Genomic DNA, 21,782 nt, shown 5'->3' with positions numbered 1-21,782 from the left:
GTCATAATTGACAAGTAAAAATTGTATATATTTAAGGTGTACAACGTGATGATTTGATGTATATATACATTATGAAACCTTGCAGGACATTTGGTCCTGTCCAGAACATCCATGAGCGTATTTAGTCCATGCCAAATGGTTTTGGACAGGGTCAAATATCAAAGACCTTTTGGCATAGACCAAATGTCTCCGTGGACATTTTGGATAGGACCAGAGATGACAAGATATCAAGGACCTTTTGGCATGGACCAAATGTCTGATGGATGTTTTAGACAGGACCAAATGTCAAGGACCTTTTGGAGTGGACCAAATGTCTTATGGATGTTTTGGACAGGACCAAATGTCCGCTAATCATTGTGAAATGGTTACTACAATCAAGCTAATGTGTGTTAATTAACACATCTATCACTTCACATAGTCACCTCTTTTTTTGTGGTAAGAACGCAAGATCTACTCTCAGCAGAGTTCAAGTGCAAAGTGCTGTATTGTTAACCGTAGTCACCATGCTGTATGTTAGACCCCCAGAACTTATTCATCTTAAAACTAAAAGTTTGTACCCTTTCACCAACATCTCCCCGTTTCCCTCACCCCCAAGGCCCTGGTAATCACCATTGTACTCTCTGCTTCTATGAGTTTGACTTTTTTAGATTCCACATTCAAGTGGAATCATACAGTATTTGTCTTTCTGTGTCTGGTTTATTTTACTTAGTGTAATGCCCTCCAGATTCATCTATGTTATGGGAAATAGCAGGATTTGCTTCATTTTTATGGCTGAAAAATATTCTGTCTATACATATACCACATTTTCCTTGTGCGTTCATCTGTCAGTAGACAGGTTGTGTCTGTATCTTGGCTTTGTGAATAATGTTGCAAAGAACACAGGAATGCAGACATCTCTTTAAGATGCTGATTTCATTTCCTTTGGATATATATCCAGAAGTGAGATTGCAGGTTCTTATGGTAGTTTTATATTTAATTTTTTGAGGAACCTCGATACCGTTTTCCGTGGTGGCTGTACCAATTTACATTCCCACGAACAGTGTACAAGGATTCCCTTTTTTTCCACATCCTTGTCAATGCTTATCTCATCTTTTTAATACCAGCCATCCTGACAGGTGTGCGGTGAAATCTCATTGTGGTTTTGCTTTGCATTTCCCTAATGATTAGTGATGTTGAGCACCTTTTCATGTACCTGTTGGCTGTTTGTATTCTTCTTTAGAAAAATATCTATTTAGGTCATTTGCCCATTTTTAAAATCAGATTACTTGGTTTTTTTGCTATTGAGTTGTGTGAGTTCCTTATGTATTTTGGATATTAACCCCTTATCAGATAATATGGGTTGCAAATATTTTCTCGCATTCCATAGTTTGTCTTTTCATTTTGTTGATGGTTTCTTTTGCTGGGCAGAAGCTTTTTAGTTTGTTGTAGTCCCACTTTTTTTTTTAATTCTTTTTTTGCTGAGGAAGCTTGGCCCTGAGCTAACATATGTTGCCAATCTTCCTCTTTTTGCTTGAGGAAGATTGTCCCAGAGCTGACATCTGTGCCGGTCTTCCTCTATTTTGTATGTGGGATGCTGCCACAACATGGCTTGATGAGCACTGTGTAGGTCCGTGCCCAGGATCCGAACCCACAAACCCTGGGCTGCCGAAGCAGAACGTGCAAACTTAACCACTATGCCACTTGGGTGGCCCCCACTTTTTAATATTTGCTTTTGTTGCCTGTGCTTTTGGTGTCATATCCAAAAAATCATTAGTTGCGTAAGGTCTTTGAAGGTGGAGATGATACGTGACATTTTGTAATCTCGTATAGTAGAGTGGAAATAACATTAAATATTTGTTCAGTCAGTTCTATTGTAATTTTGGTGAACGTTTTAAAAATAAGGTATTCTTGCCAGAAGGCTTTTAGATTATTTCAATGTACTGAACTTTGAATAAGATTGAATGAGAGCCAGCCCTGATGGCCTGGTGGTCAAAGTTCAGCACTCTCCACTTCCGCGCCCCGGGTTTGGTTCCCAGCTGCGGAACCACACCACTCTTCTGTTAGTAGCCATGCTGTGGCAGCGGCTCACATGGAAAAACTAGAAGGACTTACAACTAGAATATACAACTATATACTAGGGCTTTGGGGAGGGGAAAAAAAAAAAGAGGAAGATTGGCAACAGGTGTTAACTTGGGGTGAATCTTTCCCAGCCCAAAAAAAACAAAAGCTTGAGCCAAATCTCACCATCCTTTTGGAACTTTTTTATACCCACCTGGAATTAGACAATTTCAGGATTGTTAACACCTCATTTTCAAATCATGAGGATAGATGCTAAGGTACAGACTTGGGATTAAGATTTGAAACCAATTTAGAGCTTGAAGGGACCTTAGATATGATATAACAAATCATATTCCTCATTTTATAAATTTGGAAACTGAAGAAGGCCCAAATTGCTTAAACTCTAGTAAGCACTAGTTGCTTAAGTCAAAAAACTGGGAGTTGTTTGTGATTACCACCTTCCTCACCCCTACATCCAGTCTTTTTGCGTGTATGTCCTATAAATCCTATTTCTAAAATATATATGAGTCTTTCCATTTACATGCCCAGCATCCTAGCTCAAATTACCCACTCTTTTGGATGACTGCAGTCATTTCCTAACTAGTCCTTTGGCTTCCATCTTCTACTCCTTCAATCCATTCTCCACACCGAAGCCACATAATCTTTTTAAAGAAAGTCACGTTGACTACATTGTTTAGAAATATTTAATGGCTTTTCAATCATTAATAAAAAATACAAACTTTATAACTTGGCTTACAAGGCCCTACATAATCTGTTTACCTATTTATCCAACTACATCTGCCATTGTCCCTCATGATTGCTCGCTCCAGCCACATGGACCTTCCTTTAGTTCCTTCCCATCCCCAACTTTTTCCTTGTATTGTTTAACACAGTTATATAATGTTTGTTTGTGTGCAGACTCCATTAGAACAAGGATTGACTGTTTATATATAATTTTTTTCCTTAGCCTAGTGGAAAGCCTGGCACGTAGTAGATGATGAATAAATACAGATGAATGGGTGAGTCATTGACTGACTGGGTGTTACTGAGCCTTTGTTTCTCATGTATAAATTGGATAATAGTAACCAGCCATGGTGATTGAGGATTCAGTGAGAATATTTTTGATTAATGTTTGTTTCCTTCTCCCTCTGCTGATTTTCCTTTCCTTACCCAGGATAATATAGTGGGTTGTTCTTCGAGCTGTTTTCTGGTCAGTTATTGTTTCTGTTACAGTTTGTTGCAGCTAGTGTTTGTAATTCATTTTATTTATTGAAAATTTAAGTATCTATACTGTACTAGGGTATGGGTGGTGGAAGAACAGGGCTGGAAGGATATATGCCCACTACTTGATAATTAAAGAAAGAGTAAGATTATCACTTGGAGTTAGGTTCAGCTCCCAGTAAAAGAAACTCAAAATCACAGTGACTGAAACAAGGCAGAACTTCTTATTTCTCTCTAACGGAAAAGTTGAGAAGTAGGCAACCTGGGGCTTTTATGGCAGTTCTGTCCTTCAAAGTCCTCAGGGACCCAGATCCCTTCTAGTCTACCGTTCCACTACCCTAGACTCTGGTCATTGTTTGGTTTAAGATGGTGGCCAGTCATCCGTGTTCCAGGAAGCAGGATGGATATACCATTTGTCCTTTTATGAAGTATTCTGAAAGCCCCATAACACCTCTACTTAACATGCTGGTAAGAACTTTGTCATGTGGCTCCTTGCTTTAAGGGAGGCTGAGAAGGTAGTCTTTGTTCCGTGAGGCTCTGTACTTACTCAAAAACTGAATGTTTTAGTTGAGTAGAAGATGGGAAGTATGGATATAGAAGGTCTTTGCAAAGAACACATCAGATTAATATGTAATATTAATGTGTTAACAATATGCAGTCTATAATAATGCTAATAATGGAAGGGTTCACAATTTATTTATTGTCATTGTAGCATGCCAGTGGGGTCAAACCACTTGAGATCTTCAGATAACGTTAGTTCTCAGCCATTTTGGAAGTATGATTGGGTAAACATTTAAAAAATGGCCTAGTTCATAAATACATTACATACAGAGAATTAAATCCGATCTGTTGTAAGGATTTTGAATTCATCATTTTTTTAAATAAATAGTGACATTTTTGCAGTAGCTGTACTAATCACAAGGAACTCTGACCAGTAGCCTAGAGAGCAGCTATTTCTTGATTTTCTTTTTTTCCCCTCTCCTTCCACCTCATTTTCTCTTAAATCTGTTCATGAGACTTTTTCTAAAGTCTCAGGGACAGATGAGGCATAGCTCAAGATGATTGTTCGGGATTCTTGAACTACGAGAAAGGTTTCTGAAATGTGATTTGAACTCACTTCCGTACCATCTTTCACCACAAGCTTTTTATTGGTTAGTACTCAGACTACCTTGGCACAGAGTAGCCACTTAATAAAACCCTGAGTAAAATATTTTATTCTATGATAATCAATATGGAGTTCACAGATTTGTAAGAGATAAGATGAGCTTTGGGTTGAATTTCTATGCAGAAAGAAAAAATTATTTGTGTCAAAAAAAGAAATTCTGGTCTAACGAAATTAGTAACTTAAAAATAATCTTTCAGGACGTTTAACTTTTTTATCAGTAAAATGCATGTTTAAACCAGCTTTACCATTATGTGATTCTGTGAAGAGTAGGAGTAAGCTTTTGATAGGATACATGTTAGCATAAAGAATGGAAAGATTATGAAGTTGTCAGGGTTGAAACTGTTGGCTTATTAAGAATTTAATCAGGGCCGGCCTCGTGGCTTAGCAGTGCTCGCGCTCTGCTGCTGGCGGCCCGGGGTTCGGACCCGGGCATGCACCGACGCACCGCTTCTCCGGCCATGCTGAGGACGCGTCCAACGTACAGCAACTAGAAGCATGTGCAGCTATGACATACAACTACCTACTGGGGCTTTGGGGGAAAATAAATAAATAAAATTATTTTTAAAAATGGTGTAAAAAATGTAATCTAATTTGGCCTAAAATTTAAGTGCCTCAAGGAAAACCCACATCCCCTTGCCATTGGTCAACTGAAAGAAAAAAAAATGTTGAACTTAAGTTTACACAATCTTTGTCAATAGTTTTTCATCATATGTACTGTCTCCATTCCTGATTTCTTAAATACTTGTTTACCTGTCTCCTTTTCCTTTAAGATGTGAGTTCCTTGAGGTTAGGGGACTGTCTTATTCAGTAGAAGATATAAAACAGTGCTATATGGTGCTGTTAACTTAAATAATAAAAAATATTGGGCCAACCTCGTGGTGTAGTGGTTAAGTTCAGCGCGCTCCGCTTTGGCAGCCTGGGTTCGAGGGTTAGGATCCCGGGTGTGGACCTACAACATGTCAGCCATGCTGTGGAGGTGACCCACATACAGAATTGAGGAAGATTGGCACAGATGTTAGCTCAGGGCGAATTTTCCTCAGGAAAAAAAAAAAAAATTGAAGTATTTCTCTCTTTGTATCTTTGATTATATAGTATATCGTGGGCCAGTACTTGTTACCCTTTCTGTTTCCCTAGACTATAAAATACAGTGAATGTGGAACAATGGAAAAACCTGTAGTCCTACTTCTCACCTAAGTTTACTGCTCCCTCCCCCTAATAATACTTAGTAAACTCTTGTCTGGTTACTGGAGTGTAAGACAAATTTCTAGCAGTCTCTCGAGACCTGAAAAGGGTAGAGACTTAGCAACTGAATGGGATCTCCAGTCTGAATCACCTCACCAGTAGGGAGGATGTTGTCAAGCTCTGTCTTTACAAGGGATATCATTCAACTATCCTAAATATCCATAATAATAATATTATTTTATTTTAAACTTTATTTAAACTATGAGTAACACTATAAAGTAGTTAATGTCACTTTAATAGATGTTGAAATGATTTACAGAGAGGTTAAGTAACTTGCTGAAGGGCACACAGTTATGTTTGTTAGTGGGAAGCTGGATTTAGAATACCAGCAGTTTGGCTACAAAGGCTACATTCTCTCTCACTGTGCTATTACAGTATTTCTCCTAGGTAAAAAATCTCTGGAGATTATTATTATAAAAGTGTGAAGAAATTTAAACTCAGAGGTTTTAAGTAGCTTGCCTGAGGACCCAGCTAATAAATAATGGAATCAGAATGTGAACTTCAGGTAGGCTGACTCCTGAGCCCTTAGTTTTAGCTGTCATCCTATATTATTGTTTTATATCCTGTCAACTTCTGCATTTAAGTTGTTCACCTGCTGGAGGTACAAAACTCATTCAGTTACACTTTAATGCCTCCTCTGCTTTCTGATTAAAATGTGTGTATTAATCCCCCCCATTGTCCTTTATAATTTTGCCATTCTATTCCAGAGTCTTGTGACATAATAGAGTTTATTTCAATGAAATGATTTACAGGTAGAAGAAAGTAGAAGGAAACAATACATATATAACACAGGTCGCTGCCTTCAAGGAGTTTGCTTTCTGGTTGGGAAAGACCTAAGTATGAAAGTTGACCTAGAACAATAAACAGGATGTACCTGCTTACATCTGAGTAGCTGAACTTATACACTGGATACTTTGGAACAAGTTAAAATTGTCTATGTAAAAAGAGATTTCGTTTTGGGGGGAGGGGGAACCCTGAAGATAGAATATAGGATGTTGTTATTATAGTGGTTTCATTTTCAGATATCAAGATGATATTTTTGATTTAGCCGTGTGGAGATAGTTAACATCATTTTTGTATGTCAAAATATTTGCATGCCTTTAATTGGGCTTAAAACCATTTTATATATTTTAAAATACAACTATGTGAATTGTGAGCATATTTTAATATCTTGGTACAGTTATGTTAGGGTTACAGGTTTTTTTGATATTTAATAGTTTTTGTTCTTAAATTCTGGCATTCTTAAATTATCTCTATCATGCTAGGTTTTTTTTTGTCTTGATAAGTAAACCGGCTTAAACGAGTGAGGTAACACTAGCCCTGAAATACCCATTTAAAAATAACTTGTTTGGGAATATTATCCCAGTAAATAGTATATTCCTTTGTTACCTAAACTTTTCACAACTGTTATAGGTTACCTGTCTTTTAAGATCACTTTTACAGTCTAGTAGTATGGGTTGCCAAGATCTTGAGACTGTGTGTGTGTTTGTGTGTGTGTACGTACTCATTGGAAGCAGAATAGATTAGAAAGAGCGTATGTTTGGAATTAGGTACAATTTTATTAATTTACATGATTTTGGATAAGATAATTTGAGTCTTTTTTCCTCTATAATAGGGGAATGTAGCAAGGTTATTGTATGAAATGAGAATGTATACCACCTAGTACATCATAAATGTTCAGAAATAACTATTATGTGTATTAATAAAAATTCTGGTTGATAGAAGAAAGAAGATGATTGAAGGAGAACCATGGTTTTTTCTTTTGGGAAATATCCCCATCGGTGAGTAAACAGAGAAAGAGGAGAAAAGCCAACTGCTAAAAATTGGTTGTTTCTGGCGCTTCTTTATTGCTTTGGGAAAGTTAATTTTATAGAGGAGGGAGATTCTTTGCTTTCTTTGTATTATCCTATGCCTTTTTGACATATAGATAATTCAGTACCAAGGACTTTAAACAATAGCTTTATGTAGCTATATAACAGATTTTAAGGCTTTATTCCGTTTCTGGATGGGAAGGTAGAAATATTTAATTTCTTTGGTGAAAATTCAAAGATCCATAGAATTTTAGAGTTAGGATTTCTATAAAAATTATGAAATTTTTATTTTTTCCCTTTAAAAATATGACTTGATTAAATTCAACAATTTAGAAATTGTTAGTAAATCTTAAATTTCTTTTGTGTAAACTTGGCATCTTGAAAATAACATACATCTAGTAGATTAAAAATGGTCTTGGTATAAAATAAGAATAAAATCTTAGGTTTGTGGTTTTTGTATTCTCATAAAATATTTCTCCATCTCTAGTTCTCTTTTATGGGTTCACTGCAAGCATTATTACTGCAGCTGTCGTTACAGGGTTAAACATTTGCTGTATTGTAACATACGAAAGCAGTTAAACTGTTTGGAATTGTTTACTTGCTAAAACCAGTGTTAGTCAGCAGAGGCAGTACACCAGATTTCCTTGTGGCTTTTAGTGGAAAATGTTAAAAGCGCACTCATTTTTCAGTTATAGAATTTTTCGGTTTGATCTGGATTAGTCACAGAACTGGCATGAACCTTCTAATTGTGAAGGCTGTCCAAAAGCACTATTTTTTTCTTGAGCTAGAGGAAGTTACATCCTGAGCAGTAGCTCAGATCTCTGGTAAGTGTAACATGTGAGCATTACTAGGCATTTCATCCTGCGGTTCTGCAGTCTTTGCTATTCAGACTGTTGCTCAGTCGGAATGCTTCTGTGGGGCCGATCCTGAGGTTCAATAGATATTTTTTAAGGACCTACTCAATTGGTGGTGTCGGTGGGGTTTTACAAGATCATCTGAGGAACAGGAAAGCATCTGAAATCTACTGAAAAGGATAACTGTAGCGGTTTTCACCGTGGAAGGAAACTATATTGGCACAGAGGCAGATGATTGAATAAAGTAGTTGGCTCAAAGAAGATGCACAGTCTGCTGTTTTTTCCCTGAATGAAGTCTATTTAATGGAAGCTGTATTCATGTGGAGATCAAAGGAAACACTGGAGTGATAAACTACTGGTTTTTTTCCTCTCTCTCTTTTTAAAATGAAAAACCTGAAGCAGTAATTTGAGCTCAAATGCCTTCTAATTCCTTCGTACCCTGCGTGTTCAGCTAGGATTCTCCACTAACACCATTTCTGCCTGGTGCCTGTGCCCTTTTGCTGGAGCAGCCACAGACAACTGCCTGATGGAGAAAGAGTGAACGTTTTGCCTTGCTCATGCTATCGATGGGAATAAAGCTATCTGTGTTTCTTCTATTATATGGGGTATCTGGATTACTCAAGCTGTATTCTAGTACCAAGAGTCCTATTGTCTTTTGTGGTCTGACTCATCGCATGTAAATGTACTGCAGCTTTGCTATTAATGCAGAGTGTTGTTTTTTTCCTTTCCCAAACACAGAAAGAATTGTCAACCTCTGAGCTTCATTTTAAGAATTTGTACTGAGCTCTAGATGTATTTTTTTTCTGGATAGTATCTGCATTAAACCAGTGAAGCTGAAGAAATGAAGACAAATTAGAAGTGGAAACAGAATAGTGAGATTTTTATTTTTTATTTTCGGTTATTGGCAAACCAGCTACTGGTAACTATATGACCTTGCAGGCAAGAGTGGGTATAGCTGTAATCATCTCTGTCACAGCAGTTGTTTCTCATTTCATTCTGCATCGTGCGATATCACCCAAAACAGTGATCTTTTTATGCAAGTAAATTTCTGTGGGACAGAGAGCAATATGACTATTTTGGTAGGGTAAAAATATTTTTAAATGAGCTTGTATTGGACTCAGTTTTAGTTATTGACATGTTGATGTGAAATTTCTTTTAAGTTATTGCAGTAACCCAACAAAAAATAATAGAATTTTGTTGTTTTTAGGAAGTTAAAAGTTATGTAGTCAGAATTTTAAACTTAAGTTTTTCCGATAGTACTTATTAACTTGAAAACAGCTGCGCTGTTCAGAGGATGATTCTAAGCGTTGTGCAGAAGAGGAGGAAAAACTACTTGTGCTCGTCCAACTGTGACTTTTATCACATAGCTTAAAATTTAGTATTTTAAAAGAGCGAATGAGTCGAGTGTGTATTGTTGTTTTGGAGGAGGTAGAAGATGAATCTCCTGCATTCATTTCTAAATTGCCACAGGAAAATAAATCCCTACATTCTCCACCTTCTGGAAATGCATTGGTAAGATATGAGAGTTAATATGTTTACTATATTCTGAACTAGTAAATTTTATTTTTTAAGAATAAACATAAGTTAATTTTCACTGGTTTTATTAAAAACCCAAATTAAAGCAATATAGGTGTGTAAATATGATGCAATATTACTTGTGTATAAAATGCACACATTTCTGATTTTTACTTTTTCAGATGTTTAACATTTTAAACTTACTATCTCTTAACCGCTTAAAAAGATTTTTTTTAAAAAATAATTTGAGAATAGTAGTTATGGCAATCACGTTTCTGTTTTCATTTTGTGGTTTTAAAAACTGATGTAACAAGAATGAGGAGCTGTATGTTTTAGGAAAGGTTGACTACTGCCAGCAACACCACTGCCTTTTCTGTAATGAATTTTATGTATTTACGTGCAAGACTTATATTTGAAAAAGAATCAGAGTTCATTCTTAACCTTATTTTTAATGCTTTTGTCGGTTGGCTTCTTGTTTGACTAGTATAATATGATACCTTATCATAGAGGCTGTGTCGTTGATTAAGAAATTGTTATATTTAGATATGCACGTGTTTGCCTCTTCAGGTTATTCAGGTATACAGTACTTTTTGGTGTTTGAATAGTAGTGATTTTCATCAATTGCCAGATTTTCTTTTTTGGATTTATACGTTTATACATGCAGTGCTAACCTATGCTAGTTATTTTGATGGTCCAAACAGAACTTTTCAAAGAGGCCTTCCTTCATGAACCTCAGCGTGGGCTGAGAACTGCTAATGTTTGACAAGTTGTGTCCCACAAGTAAATGTTGAGATGTCACACTTGTGTTTGGAAGAGATTTTCTTTTTACCATATATATAAACAAAGTCTTCCACGCATAAAAAGTAAAATCTGATTGTGTTTATTATGCTACCTAATTTTGGTCATGCTGAATTGATTTTTTCTTTTTTTAATTAGGCCTTCTTTTTTTTTCCAAGGAAGAATCCTGTACTTGCATACGATTTGACTTCATAAAACTTTTGGTTAATGTCAAAAACCAAATGATTATTGTTGCTATAGGGAAGAAAAGTTTTAGACTTAAAAATTATGTGGAAATATCTTTAGAATCATCCATGTGGTGTGATTAATATTTTTATTACTCTCTTGTATTTTAGCCTTCACTGGTGCAAGCTATATTTAATGGAGATCCTGATGAAGTTCGAGCACTAATATTTAAGAAGGAAGATGTTAACTTTCAGGTAAAACAGTTTACTCATACCAGTCTTTAAACCTGCTTTTAAAAACCTCTTTCCTAGAGTTATGATTTTTCTTATAAAGATATAACACAATTCTGTAACAGTGGTTTTAATGAGGGCGGAAGGGTCTTGAGGCAAAAAAGAAGGGACTGGACATATATTCAAGGGTAATAACTAAAACACAAGAGAACTAGGAGCTAATGAAGGTCCTTTGTTTCCCAACTTTTTACTTTGAAATTTTTCACAGAAAAGTTGAAAAAATACTCTGAATACCCATATACCCTCGACTTAGATCTAGCATTGATAACATTTTGCCACATTTGCTTTCTCTCTCATATTTACACAGATTTTATATATATATATATATGCATATATCTTTTTCTTTTGCTTTTACTGAATTCCATTTGAAAATAAGTTGTACACATCATAACATTTCACTGTTAAATACTTCCGTACATTTCAGATGAGAGTTCTTTTTTGTGAACTCAAAATAAAAGACATTTCTATTAAGTTTATAATGTATCTAAGTTGATTATGAGATTAAATTTCTTTCTATAAGTAATCATGGTAAGCATTATATACAAAGATTCATCTGTTTGAGAGTCTCAGAAAAGAAAGACATACTGTTTGAAAAGTCTCCAAACTTAAAGATTTAGTGGATTAAACATTCAGGACTGACATGAGGTGCAATTTTAGAGTGAGTTTGTGGATAATTTCTTCTCTGTATATGATTCTCCAGTGGCCAGTAGTTTCTTTAATTTACTAAGTTGAGGCTGAAAATATATAATTTACTATAATAAGATAAAATTCATTAATGTATGTATTTTTACTGGAAATGTTTTCAGTACATTTTTCATACATAATTCAGTCCTCTGAATTATGGAGAGTGGGGAGGAAAGGTCATGATTCATGAAGTCACTATAGCAACACCAAAACAGGTGACCTAGAAATGATTGGTAGTTCTAAGAAAGGCATACCCTGCAAGCTCATCTCAAACTCTCGTTTTTTCTCCATTCTTTAGTAAAATACTACTGTGACCACTTAATGTTAAGTAGATGTAAAAAGTATTTATCTTATTTTTAAAAGTTAGATTATCTGAATAGATGTGAATCTTTAGCTAAAATGTTTCATTCTAACATTGGGTAGTGATAGTGATCAGGATGCTATCCTTACATTTGTTTCTTAAACCTTCCTAAGTGAATTGCATATAAGTTTATATGTATTGGAAACATGCGCCTAGTTCAGGATTTCTTTCTTTATTTTAAATGGAGTGCCTGGTCACTTCACCTAGTTGGAGTGTCCTGAAGAGTCTCCTTTTCGTAGGATGGAAATAGTTATAGGGTATAGACTTATGAAAAGGAGGAAAATGGCTTTTTGTTTTAACTCTTTTGGGTTTTTTTTTTTTTTTTAATAGTACTCATAAATCTTGTCTTGGTGAGCAGGTTTGGACTGTAATCCTACCTACCCTGGTTAATTTCTTCATCATTACAAAGTCTCACTATAGCCAACAGAGCTTTTCTGCTATATTAATCAAAATATCCTAAATTAAAAATTTATTCAGAATCATTTTTGAGGATCAATTTATTCTGCTGGTTTATGAGCCCCTAACTTTTTATGATTTTTAGCCTCTACTTTTCTACTTTTGGATTCCTTTCTTTACTTAACTTTTTTTTTTTTTTTTTTTTTTTTTTGTGAGGAGATCAGCCCTGAGCTAACATCCGCCAATCCTCCTCCTTTTTTTTGCTGAGGAAGACGGCCCTGGGCTAACATCGGTGCCCATCTTCCTCCACTTTATATGGGACGCCGCCACAGCATGGCTTACCAAGCAGTGCGTCGGTGCGCGCCCGGGATCCGAACCCGCGAACCCCGGGCCGCCGCAGCGGAGCGCGTGCACTTAACCGCTTGCGCCACCGGGCCGGCCCCTCTTTACTTAACTTTTAACCATCATTTCTTAACATCTCCTAGCCTCTTCCCTTTCTCTGAAACTTAGGGTTGAACTGAAAGCTAGGTTAGTACGTCAGATCAGTAAGTCCCTCTTGAGGATGACTCTTCAGTTGTCTTTAGTGATTCATAGGTTTTTGACAAATTTTTTATGGTTGCTTTTAGGTCTTTTCTTATGACTCTTAGTAGTTGAGAGTATTGTCATAATTATAAGATTTGTTAACTCTGTGGCCATTCTTTTAATTCCAGATGGTAAATTATTTTCTTTTTTTTATTTTTGTCCTCTGTGATAAGGAGTCACATAGAGTTTCAAGAGGCGTGTGTATGTGTAATAAAAATTATACTGTTTCGTCATATAAAATCCACTGTCTCTTGATAGGTAATAAGATATTTTGAAGCTTTATGTCATTGTGACAGTGATGTTTTTCCAAAATAAATTTGTTTAAATAAGTATTTGAGAATAACATCTGACTTTTTGAAACTTACATTTTTTTGAAGTTATTTCTGTAAATTTTTAGAATGGGTATAAGAGTTCAGATTTGTTTCTATACTGTTAAAAAAACATTGTTATGGGCCGGCCTCGTGGCTTAGCGGTTAAGTGTGCGCACTCCGCTGCTGGCAGCCCGGGTTCGGATCCCCGGCGGGCACCGAGGAACCGCTTCTCTGGCCATGCTGAGGCCGTGTCCCACGTACAGCAACTAGAAGGATGTGCAACCATGACATACAACTATCTACTGGGGCTTTGGGGGGAAAATAAATAAATAAATAAATAAAAATTTTAAAAAACATTGTTATTATTTTAGATTAGTTTATTCAGCCATATCCTAAATTTTTGAGTACTGTTGACCACTAAAGAGCATCTTTCTTAGTAACACACCTAATTGATTTTTAACAAGACTCTAATTTAAAATATTACGCATTAATGTTATTTGGTCTGAGAAGGAAATCTTCTATTGTAGAAGCTGGGTAAGATGATTTCATTAGAAAATGCTAGAGTTTTATATTTGGAGGCTTTGGGCCCCAAGTATTTGACTAATTGACTAAATACAGGTTTATTGCTTATATAATAATTTAATTGGGGGTTGGTTAAAATAGTAATGTCAGAGCTCTGAGTGAGTTTCTCTGTGAGACTCTTGGCTTTTTCCTCAATATAAAGAGATGACTGCTACAGGATGTACTCATGACAAACAACCAAAGAAAGTGGAAGGGGGACTCTCCCTATACATATCCTTTTTTTTTTTCTTTTTTTAATCAAGCAAAAACATCTTTTCCAGAATTTCCACAGAACTCCCCTTTAAGTTCCATGGGTTTAAGCCCACTCTAAACCAATCCACCAGCAAAGGTAGAATGAGATTAGCTTTTTGCTTAGATAATCATTGTTCATCTCCTGGTTCATCCCCTGGGGCGAGAATAGAGGCTTGTCATCACTGATTATGTTGCCCTTCCATATCTGGAGAAAATCAGCATTTTCATAGAAAGGATTAAAGGGGAAACAGTTGTTTGGATAGGTAACCTAATAGAAAAAATTTTTGATTGCCTAAAAACAGTTGAAATAGCAGACTTCTGGATAAATAAAAGTCCTTGGTTGTGGAAGAGGCACTGTAAACCAAAAAGGTGAAACATAGTCAAAAAATTTTAGAGGCAGAATAGTATATATAGTGTAAAGAACAATTGGAATGTAAGTTGAAAGACCTAAGTACTCATATCTTCTTAGCCTTATTAGCTCTACTACTTGAGCAAATCCATTTAACTTCCTCAGGACTCACTTTTCTTTTTGTAAAATGCGTGGTGTTACATTAATGGTCTTTGGAGTGTTTTTCCACCCCAAATTTAGGATGCTCTAAAAATTCTGAATGACCTTGAATGACCTCCTGCTTTTGCCCAGAAGGTTTCATTTGTATTCTAGATTTATGTAGCCAAAATAATAATAATAATTAAATGCCTTTCCCTAGGATTTACTAGAACTTAATGCCATGTTGTGGAGCCCAAATAATTTAATCTAAATATTAATAACATTTCAGAGGAAAGGTCTGACTTTACAAGAAAATTATTTTCTACAAGTAGAAATTGTTTTTCTCTATCCACAGTGATAGAAATTGGTGTTAATCATAGAATTTTATTTCAGAGACAGTGATATGCCTAAACTTTGTTACTTGATTTTAATCACACAACAATCTTGTAAAGTTTGTAGGTTAACATTTCCATTCCACCGATAGGTGACAAAACTGAAACTCAGAAAGGTTAAACACCTCCAGGATCAGTAAGTACAGCAGAACAGGAATTTGAAGCCATGCCAGACTTGACAGTAACTGGGGAAATAAAACAAGTAAATTGGAGAGAGAGAAATATTTTCTCTTTTGCCAAATAGTGCCATAAGGCAATATTGGTTCAAAAATGGAATTTTCCCCCTTAAAAAATTATGTCCATGTTTTGTGGACTCCTACCTTTTAAACTGTAATACAAATGTGATCCTAATTTTCATGATGCCAAGTGCTATTAAATTTTAGCATTGCAAATGAGTGAATACACAAGCCTCCCTTAGTGTCATATTTTTTGGCTGGATAAAAATGTCATTCAAAGTAGTATCAAACTAGCGGTAATTATAATCCAGCCAACTCTGTTTTTAGTGTTTAAATCAGAGGAAGGCTTAGATCACAAGTGACCCTTTTTAAACTGAGAAGAGTTGATTTAAGAGCTAGTCGTTAGATCTTGTCTGTATCATATAACTTAATATTTTTGAAAATGCTACCTTGTGTATTTTACTTATTGGCTTCTGAATTTAGATGTACTTTGTCATTCAAAATATTTTGGGATTGGTTTTGCCAAAGTTGTCTTCCAAATTATTAAAACTTTTTAATCTTTCAGAAATACTTTCTGGGATCATTCAAATGATGGTGATTTTACTTTGTCAGATGAAGTGTTCAGCAAATATATACATAGACATATATATGTATGTGTGTATCACACAAGCAGATCATTGATTTTCATTATTATTGTAATACTATTGTTGACAGTTAACCTAAGTTTACACAGGTTGCCTGACTTTCACCCACCCCCATCCTTCACAGTGTCCTCTTAGTCTTTTCTGGAAATTAGCAAGAAGTGCTCTAATCTTTAAAAAATCTTTCTTGTGGACACATGTCATTTCTGTTGACTGTCAGTACACCAAGCTGTTGATGTTCCTGAGCTCTTAAAACTTCCTCATTCAGTTATTTGAGGTTATGTGTACTGTCTGTCCTAAAATAGTGTGTGTGTGTATGTGGTCTTCTAGCTACTCACAGTAGTTGGTGTTGGAGCCCACAACCCTCCATCTTCATCACACATGTGCCCACCCAGCTTCCAGCTGGCTTTCATGGAACAAGGGGTAGAAAAGAGGGGTGAAGAAGAGAGAAGAACCAACTCAGCTTCCACCCAGGAGAGAATTCCCCTATGATATCTCCATGCCTCCAAACGGCACCTCTCCTCTGTTCTTGCCAGTGCCTAGATTCCAGCCTCAGGTTTTTAAATTTTCTTCACCAATGTTCAGGTTTCCTCCAAGATCCATAAATGAGTGTATGTTCTATGTCGTTGTAACTAAATGGCTGTTACAGTGGTCCTGAAACAAGGAAGGTATCGTCCAGTGAAAACAGCTCTTTTTGCAGCTAGAAACTGATGATGACTTATTTTTGTATTCCAGTCATATATTGTTTTTTATTTAGCATATACATGATCTGCATCTTCCTTTTTTCATCCCCAGTATAGTTTGGGAATCAGTCCATATTAGTATTTACAGAGCTTCCTCATTCTCTTTATAGCCACATAGTTTTACATTATGTGTTTATAACATAATTTATTTGATCAGTCCCCCTCTAAGAGGGCATTTGGGTTATTTTCAGTCTTGCTAATTGGTAATAAATGGGATCTTTTAACCAAGTAAACAAAAATTCTGCTTCAGTGGACAAGAAAAGATTTTAGAATGTTTGTATTTATTATGAGTTATTAAATATATTTTCAGCTTCCCAAATAATCTACGTGTCCTCTAAATTCTTTGAAGCAATTTTAGTGGATGTGTATATATACATTGATGGTGAGAAAATAATGGTATTTTTTTATAGAGATCAAGTATCTTTACTTGTATACTCAGAAATAATGCTGATAATTTCTTTTTCCCTTGGGGATTGGTCTTTTATATATTATTATTATTATTTTATTGAGGTAACATTGATTTGTATGTTGTATATATTTCAGGTGTACATCATTATATTTTTCACCTTCTGTATAGACTACATTGTGTTTCCCACCAAAAGTCTAGTTGCTGTCCATCACCATACACATGTGCCTCTTTACCCTTTTGACTTGCCTCCCACCCACTCTTCTGTAACTACCAGTCTGTTCTCTATATCTGTATGTTTGTTTATCTTCCACATGAGTGAAATCATACAGCCTCAAGGTTCATCCATGTTGTCACAAATGGCAAGATTTCATCTTTTTAATGGCCGAATAGTATTCCATTATATAAACATACCACATCTTCTTTATCCATTCATCCATCAGTGGGCTCTTAGGTTGTTTCCAAGTCTTGGCTGTTGTGAATAATGCTGCAGTGAACATAGGGGTGCATATAGTTTTTCAAATTAGTGGATAAATATCCAGAAGTGGAATAGCTGGAGCATGTGGTAGTTCTATGTTTAATTTTTAAAGGAATCTCCATACTGTCTTCCGTAGTGGCTGCACCAGTTTACATTCCCACCTGCAGTATACAAGGGTTCCCTTTTCTCCACATCCACTTGTTATTTCTTGTCTTTTATAATAATAGCCATTCTGATGGACATGAGGTAATATCTCATTGTAGTTTTGATTTGCATTTCCCTAATAATTAGTAATTTTGAACATCTTTTCATGTGCCTATTGGCCATCTGTATATCTTCTTTGGAAAACTGTCTGTTCAGATCCTCTGCTCATTTTTTAATCGGATTGTTTTGTTGTTGATTTGTATGAGTTTATATATTTTGGATATTAACCCCTTATCAGATATATGATTTGCAGATATCTTCTCCCATTTGGTAGGTTGTTTTTTCATTTTGTTGATAGTTTCCTTTGCCGTGCAGAAGCTTTTTAGTTTGATGTAGTCCCATTTGTTTATTTTTCTTTTGTTTTCCTTGCCTGAGGAGATGTCAGAGTGCGTACTGCCTGTATTTTCTTCTAGGAGTTTTATGGTTTCAGGGCTTACATTCAAGTCTTTAATCCATTTGGAGTTAATTTTTGTTTATGGTGTAAGATAGTGGTCTACTTTTCATTCTTTTGCATGTGACTGTCCAGTTTTCCCAGCACCATTTGTTGAAGAGACTTTCTTTTCTCCATTGTATGTTTTTGGCTCCTTTGTCAAAAATTAGCTACCCGTGAATGTGTGGGTTTATTTCTGGGCTCTCAGTTCTGTTCCATTGATCTATGTGTCTCTTTTTCTGCCAGTATCATGCTGTTTTGATTACTGTCGTGTTATAGTGTATGTTGAAATCAGGGAGTGATACCTCCAGCTTTGTTTTTTTTCGTCAGGATTGCTTTGGTCATTTTGTGTCTTTTGTTGTTCCATATAAATTTTAGGATTCTTTGTTCTATTTTTGTGAAAAATGTCATTGAGATTTTGATAGGAATTGCGTTGAATCTGTATATTGCTTTAGGTAATACAGACATTTTTACCTATGTTAATTTTTCTAATCCATGAGCATGGAATATCTTTCCATTTCTTTGCGTCTTTGATTTTTTTCAAAGTTTTCAGTGCACAGATCTTTCACCTCCTTGGTTAAATTTATTCCTAGGTGTATTATTCTTTTTGTTGCGATTGTAAATGGGATTGTATTCTTAATTTCTCATTCCGCTAGTTTGTTGTTAGTGTGTAGAAACATAACTGATTTTTGTATGTTGATTTTGTACCCTGCAACTTTACTGTATTTATTATTTCTAATAGTTTTGTGTGGGTTCCTAAGGGTTTTCTATATATAGAATCATGTCATCCACAAATAATGACAGTTTTACTTCTTCCTTTCCAATTTGGATACCTTTTATATCTTTTTCTTGCCTAATTGCTCTGGCTAGGACTTCCAGTGCTGTGTTGAGTAAGAGTGGTGAAAGTGGGCATCCTTGTCTTCTTCCCATTCTTAGGGGGATAGCTTTCAGTTTTTCACCCAGTATAATGTTAGCTGTCAGTGTCACATATGGCCTTTATTATGTTGAAGTATTTTTCTTCTATACCCATTTTATTGAGAGTTTCTACCATAAATGGATGCTGCATATTGTCAGGTGCTTTTTCTGCATCTATTGAGATGATTATGTGATTTTTATTTTTCATTTTGTTAATGTAGCGTTCCACATTGATTTGTGGATGTTGAACCATCCTTGCACCCCTGGAATAAATCCCACTTGATTGTGGTATATGATCCTTTTAATGTGTTGTTGTATTCAGTTTGCTAATATTTTGTTGAGGATTTTTGCATCTATGTTTATCAGTGATATTGGCCTGTAATTTTCTTTTTTTGTCTTGTCCTTGTCTGGTTTTGGTATAAGGATAGTGTTGGCCTCATAACATGAGTAAGGAAGTATCTCCTCCTCTTCAATTTTTTGGGAGAGTCGGAGAAGGATAAGTATTAAATCTTCTTTGAATATTTGGTAGAATTCCCCAGAGAAGTTATCTGGTTCTGAACTTTTGTTTTTTGGGAGGTTTTTGATTACTGTTTCAATCTCCTTACTGCTGATTAGTCTGTTCAGATTCTCTGTTTCTTCTTGATTCAGTTTTGGAAGGTCGTATGATTCTAGGAACTTACCCATTTCTTCTAGGTTATCCAGTTTGTTGGCATATAGCTTTTCATAATATTCTCTTATAATCCTTTGTATTTTTGTGTGGTTGTTGTAATTTCTCCTCTTTTATTTCTAATTTTATTTATTTGAGCCTTCTTTTTTTCTTAGTCTAGCTAAAGGTCTGTCAGTTTTGTTTATCTTTTCAAGGAACCAGCTCTTAGTTCCGTTGATCCTTTCTATTTCTTTTTAGTCATTGTTTTACTTCTGCTCTAATTTTTATTATTTCCTTCCTTCTACTGATTTTGGGCTTCATTTGTTCTCTTCTTTCTAGTTTCTTTAGCTGTACTAGTAGATTGTTTATTTGAGGTTTTTCTTGTTTCTTGAGGTAGGCCTGTATTACTATAAACTTCCCTCTTAGTACTGCTTTTGCTGCATCCCATAGATATTGGTATGTTGTGTTTTCGTTTTCATTTTTCTCTGGATACTTTTTTTTTTTTTTTTTTTTTTTTTGTGAGGAGATCAGCCCTGTGCTAACATCCGCCAATCCTCCTCTTTTTTTGCTGAGGAAGACGGCCCTGGGCTAACATCTGTGCCCATCTTCCTCCACTTTATATGGGACGCCGCCACAGCATGGCTTGCCAAGCAGTGCGTCGGTGCGCGCCCGGGATCCGAACCAGCGAACCCCGGGCCGCCGCAGCGGAGCGCGCGCACCCAACCGCTTGCGCCACCGGGCCGGCCCCTCTCTGGATACTTTTTGATTTCTTCATTGATCCAATAGTTGTTCAGTAGCATATTGTTGAGGTTCCACATCTTTGTGACTTTTCATTAAAAAGATGATGCTTGATATGATTTCAGTCTTCTTCAGTTTGTTGAGACTTGTTTTATTTCCCAACATATGGTCTGTGTACTTTAAAAGAATATGTATTCTGCTGCTTTTGGACGGAATGTTCTATATATATCTAATAAGTTCATCTCCTCTGATGTTTCATTTAAGGCTGATGTTGCCTTATTGACTTTCTGTCTGGATGATCTGTCCATTGATGTAAGTGGGATATTAAAGTTTCCTACTATTATTGTGTTGATGTCAGTTTCTCCCTTTAAGTCCATTAATTGCTTTATATACTTTGGTACTCCTGTGTTAGGTGCATGTATGTTAATAAATGTTATGTCTTTTTGATGGATTGTCCCCTTTATCATTATATAATGTCCATCTTTGTCTCTTGTTATCTTTTTTGGCTTGAAATCTATTTTGTCTGGTATAAGTATGGCTACTCCCACTTTCTTTTGATTGCTGTTTGCTTTGAGTATCATCTTCCATCCCTCCACTCTGAGCCTGTTTGCCTTTAGAGCTGAGATGGGTCTCCTGGAGGCAGCATATTGTTGAGTCTTGTTTTTTAATCCATCCATCCCCTCTGTATCTTTTGAATGGTGAATTCAACCCATTTACATTTAGGGTGATTATTGATATATGAGGATTTAATACTGCCATTTTATCTTTTGTTTTCTGGTTGCTCTATATTTCCACTGTTTCTTTTTCCTTGTGTTTCTGTCTGCCATTTCAGTTAGGTGGTTTTCTGTGAGGTGTTTCTCAGTTTTTTTTTTTTTTAATGTTTTGTGACTGCTCTGAATTTTTATTTTGTGGTTACCATGAGGTTTGTATAAAAGATCTCATAGATGAAAGAGTTCTTTTTCTGCTGATAGCATTTTATCTCCATTAGCCTATGCAGGTTCTCTCCTTTTTCTCTTCCCCTTCTGTGTTTTTATTGTCACAAATTATTCCTTTTTTTATTGTGAGTTTGTTACCAAATTGAAATGATTATAGTTATTTTTAATGCTTCCTTTCCCTTTAACCTTTATGTTATAATTAAGTGTATACTGTCTTGTTCTAATACAGAGTCACAATTTTCTGATTCTGTCTATCTGTGCCTTGTTCAAAGCTTTGTATACCTTTGCCTTTTTGTTTCAGGAAGGAGAGCTCATTTCAGCATTTTTTTAAGGGAATTCTTGTGGC

At 35.7% G+C, this 21,782-nt stretch overlaps 1 protein-coding gene across 7 annotated transcripts in view; it reads left to right on the top strand.

The window, feature by feature from the left end:
* The window catches only part of ANKRD28 (ankyrin repeat domain 28), a 181,296-nt gene that overhangs the window by 59,355 nt on the left and 100,159 nt on the right, over positions 1-21,782 (top strand). For 6 of the 7 annotated variants that reach the window (XM_058553547.1, XM_058553500.1, XM_058553528.1 and 3 more), the window contains one exon: positions 10,979-11,062. In XM_058553547.1, the coding sequence (XP_058409530.1) occupies positions 11,049-11,062 (14 nt within the window). In that variant the 5' untranslated portion in view covers positions 10,979-11,048. Of the gene's footprint in view, positions 1-9,574; positions 9,843-10,978; positions 11,063-21,782 lie in introns of those variants that run through there. The other variant, XM_058553493.1, reaches the window with a different exon arrangement.

This window comes from Diceros bicornis, chromosome 2 (assembly GCF_020826845.1).
Source record: "Diceros bicornis minor isolate mBicDic1 chromosome 2, mDicBic1.mat.cur, whole genome shotgun sequence".
Taxonomy (NCBI): domain Eukaryota; kingdom Metazoa; phylum Chordata; class Mammalia; order Perissodactyla; family Rhinocerotidae; genus Diceros; species Diceros bicornis.
The sequence above is the reverse complement of the archived record's forward strand: the minus strand, read 5'-3'. Positions and strand labels throughout refer to the sequence as shown.